This window comes from Penaeus japonicus, unplaced genomic scaffold (assembly GCF_977035675.1).
Source record: "Penaeus japonicus unplaced genomic scaffold, GWHDUDI00000001_assembly GWHDUDI00000037, whole genome shotgun sequence".
Classification (NCBI taxonomy): Eukaryota; Metazoa; Arthropoda; class Malacostraca; order Decapoda; family Penaeidae; genus Penaeus; species Penaeus japonicus.
This window is the reverse complement of record NW_028234439.1, coordinates 19,256,392-19,258,891: the sequence shown is the minus strand read 5'-3', so window position 1 is coordinate 19,258,891 and position 2,500 is coordinate 19,256,392. Positions and strand designations below refer to the sequence as shown.

General features: G+C 53.0%; 1 protein-coding gene across 1 annotated transcript in view; it reads right to left on the bottom strand.

The window, feature by feature from the left end:
• Positions 1–1,536, bottom strand: part of hpo (serine/threonine-protein kinase hippo) — a 34,606-nt gene extending 33,070 nt beyond the window's left edge. Inside the window, exon 1 of the mRNA XM_086532496.1 lies at positions 826–1,536. Within this exon, the coding sequence (XP_086388622.1) occupies positions 826–983 (158 nt within the window). The 5' untranslated portion in view covers positions 984–1,536. The remainder of the gene's footprint in view (positions 1–825) is intronic.
• Positions 1,537–2,500: the final 964 nt, after the last annotated feature.

The following is a 2,500-nucleotide window of genomic DNA, read 5'->3' as shown; positions in this document are numbered from 1 at the left end:
AGGTAGATAGATAGATAGATAGATAGATAGATAGATAGATAGATAGATAGATAGATAGATAGATAGATAGATAGATAGATAGATAGATAGATAGATAGATAGAAAGATAGATAGATAGATAGACAGACAAAGAGAGAGAACGAGAGGTGTGGAGAATGGGAGAGATAATGAATGAGAGAGAAAGAGAAAGAGGGAGGGAGGGAGAGAGAGAGAGAGAGAGAGAGAGAGAGAGAGAGAGAGAGAGAGAGAGAGAGAGAGAGAGAGAGAGAGAGAGAGAGAGAGAGAGAGAGAGAGAGAGATAAGACATCCTTCTCCGCCGCAAAAAGACCAACGCACTTGCAACAGCGACGTTGAAACATCCAACTGATTTTCATCCGAATGCCATGGCTCCCGTGACCTTGAACTCCGAAGTTGAGTAAAAGATTATCTGTTCAAAAAAATATATATAACATAACATACCGGATACCTCTCCGTATCAGAAAGAAATAATTGCAACGTTCCCTCCCCGACCGACAACCAGCCAGCCCGAAGCATAACGTGACACGCCTGCATCGCAGTTTGTTTACAAGCGAGCGGGATCACTTTCGGGATTATTCATTCACGGTGACGCAAATTAAAATCGAATGCTTGTGACTCTGACTGCACGAGACTCCTTATTAACGCCCCTGATGACATCAATACCTAATCCCGGTGACACTGAAATTCCACGACGCCCAATCCCAAAGCGGAGTGACGTCACACGTGGCACCAAGGACGCCGCCCACCGCCGCCGCAACCGCTCGCCGCAGCCGCCCGTTGCAGCCGAGGGAAATGAGCGTGACATACCCGTTGAGAAGGAGAGCCGAGGCCGATGCGGGCGCGGGCGGGGAGGACACGGGTCTCGCCGCCCGCCGCTTGCCTTGCCGCTTGCAGGTGTGGCAGTGGATGGTGGGCGTGATGCCCGGGTAGAGGAGCTTCTCGCGGAACTCCAGGCTCTCCATCATGCCCCTGATGGAGGGGGGATGGGGGGAGGGAGGGAGAAGGCAAGGCGGGGCCCCGGCGCAGGAGGGGCCCCGAGGGACGCGCGAGAGGGATTCGTAAGACGCAAGAGGACGCCCCAGGACGACACCAGCAGGACACGATCCCTCGGAAGAGGACGAGCGGCTGCCTTCGAGGATCACATCGCCTCACGGCCTCTCCATGGCGAGGGTGTGGGGGCGCTGCACCCAACTCGACTCAGCTCGCCCAGGGTCCTTAGAGCCAAGTCCTCCTCAGAGCCACGTCCTCCTCAGAACCACGTCCTCCTCAGAGCCAAGTCCTCCTCAGAGCCACGTCCTCCTCAGAGCCACGTCCTCCTCAGAGCCACGCCGGTTCCACTTGTTTATTTATATAACACAGAACCACAACGATTCCACTGGCTTCACTTCGGCACGTTCCTTGAACACTGAACACTCGTGAGCGAACGCTGCTTGGCTGGCGAGTCCTTTCGAGGCTCAAACACCGGCCGAGTCCCGCGCCACACGCTCTTCACTCACTGTGGCAACGGATTATCATTTCCTGTAACACACGCAACACAGCTCAAGTACATACGCCGAGGAGAACGACTCACTACTACTACTACTACGGCTATCATCAGAATTACCATTGCTATTACATACAATTACTATTACTTTTACTTTTACTTTTACTATTACTACTATTATTACTATTACTACTACTGCTATTACTATCAAAATTACAATTCCTAATAGTAAAATTATTAGTAATAGTAATGGTAATAGCAATAGTAATAGTAATAGTAATAGTAATAGTAATAGTAATAGTGATAGTGATAGTGATAGTGATAGTGATAGTGATAGTGATAGTGATAGTGATAGTGACAGCAACAGTACTAACTGTAGTAATAATATCATTAATTAATAACAACCCCCCACCCAAACAAAACAAAAAACTGATAACAGCAACAAGGCTGTTATCTCCTTCCTTCTAGCTGCGAGCTTAAGGGTGGTCAGGTTACAGCGCATGGCGGCAATACTTGGTCATGCACTGTCATGGAGGGGACTGAAGGTGCACACAACAACAGGGCGATCACGCGGCTGGGACTCGAGGCTCGTGTTGGTATGTGCGTCTCGAGGCTCAGGTGATGCACTGTCTGCCTCCCTTCCTCCTCCCTCCCTCCTCCCCCCTTCCTCCCTTCCCCCCTTCCTCCCTTCCTCCCTTCCTCCCTTCCCCCCTTCCCCCCGGGGCTTCCTCTCCCACTCGAGCTCTCTCCCTCCCTCCCTCCCTCCTCCCTCCCTTCCTCCCTTCCCCCTTCCCCCCCGGGGCTTCCTCTCCCACTCGAGCTCTCTCCCTCCCTCCCTCCCTCCCTCCTCCCTCCCTTCCTCCCTTCCCCCTTCCCCCCCGGGGCTTCCTCTCCCACTCGAGCTCTCTCCCTCCCTCCCTCCCCCCTCCCTCCCTTCCTCCCTTCCCCCTTCCCCCCCGGGGCTTCCTCTCCCACTCGAGCTCTCTCCCTCCCTCCCTC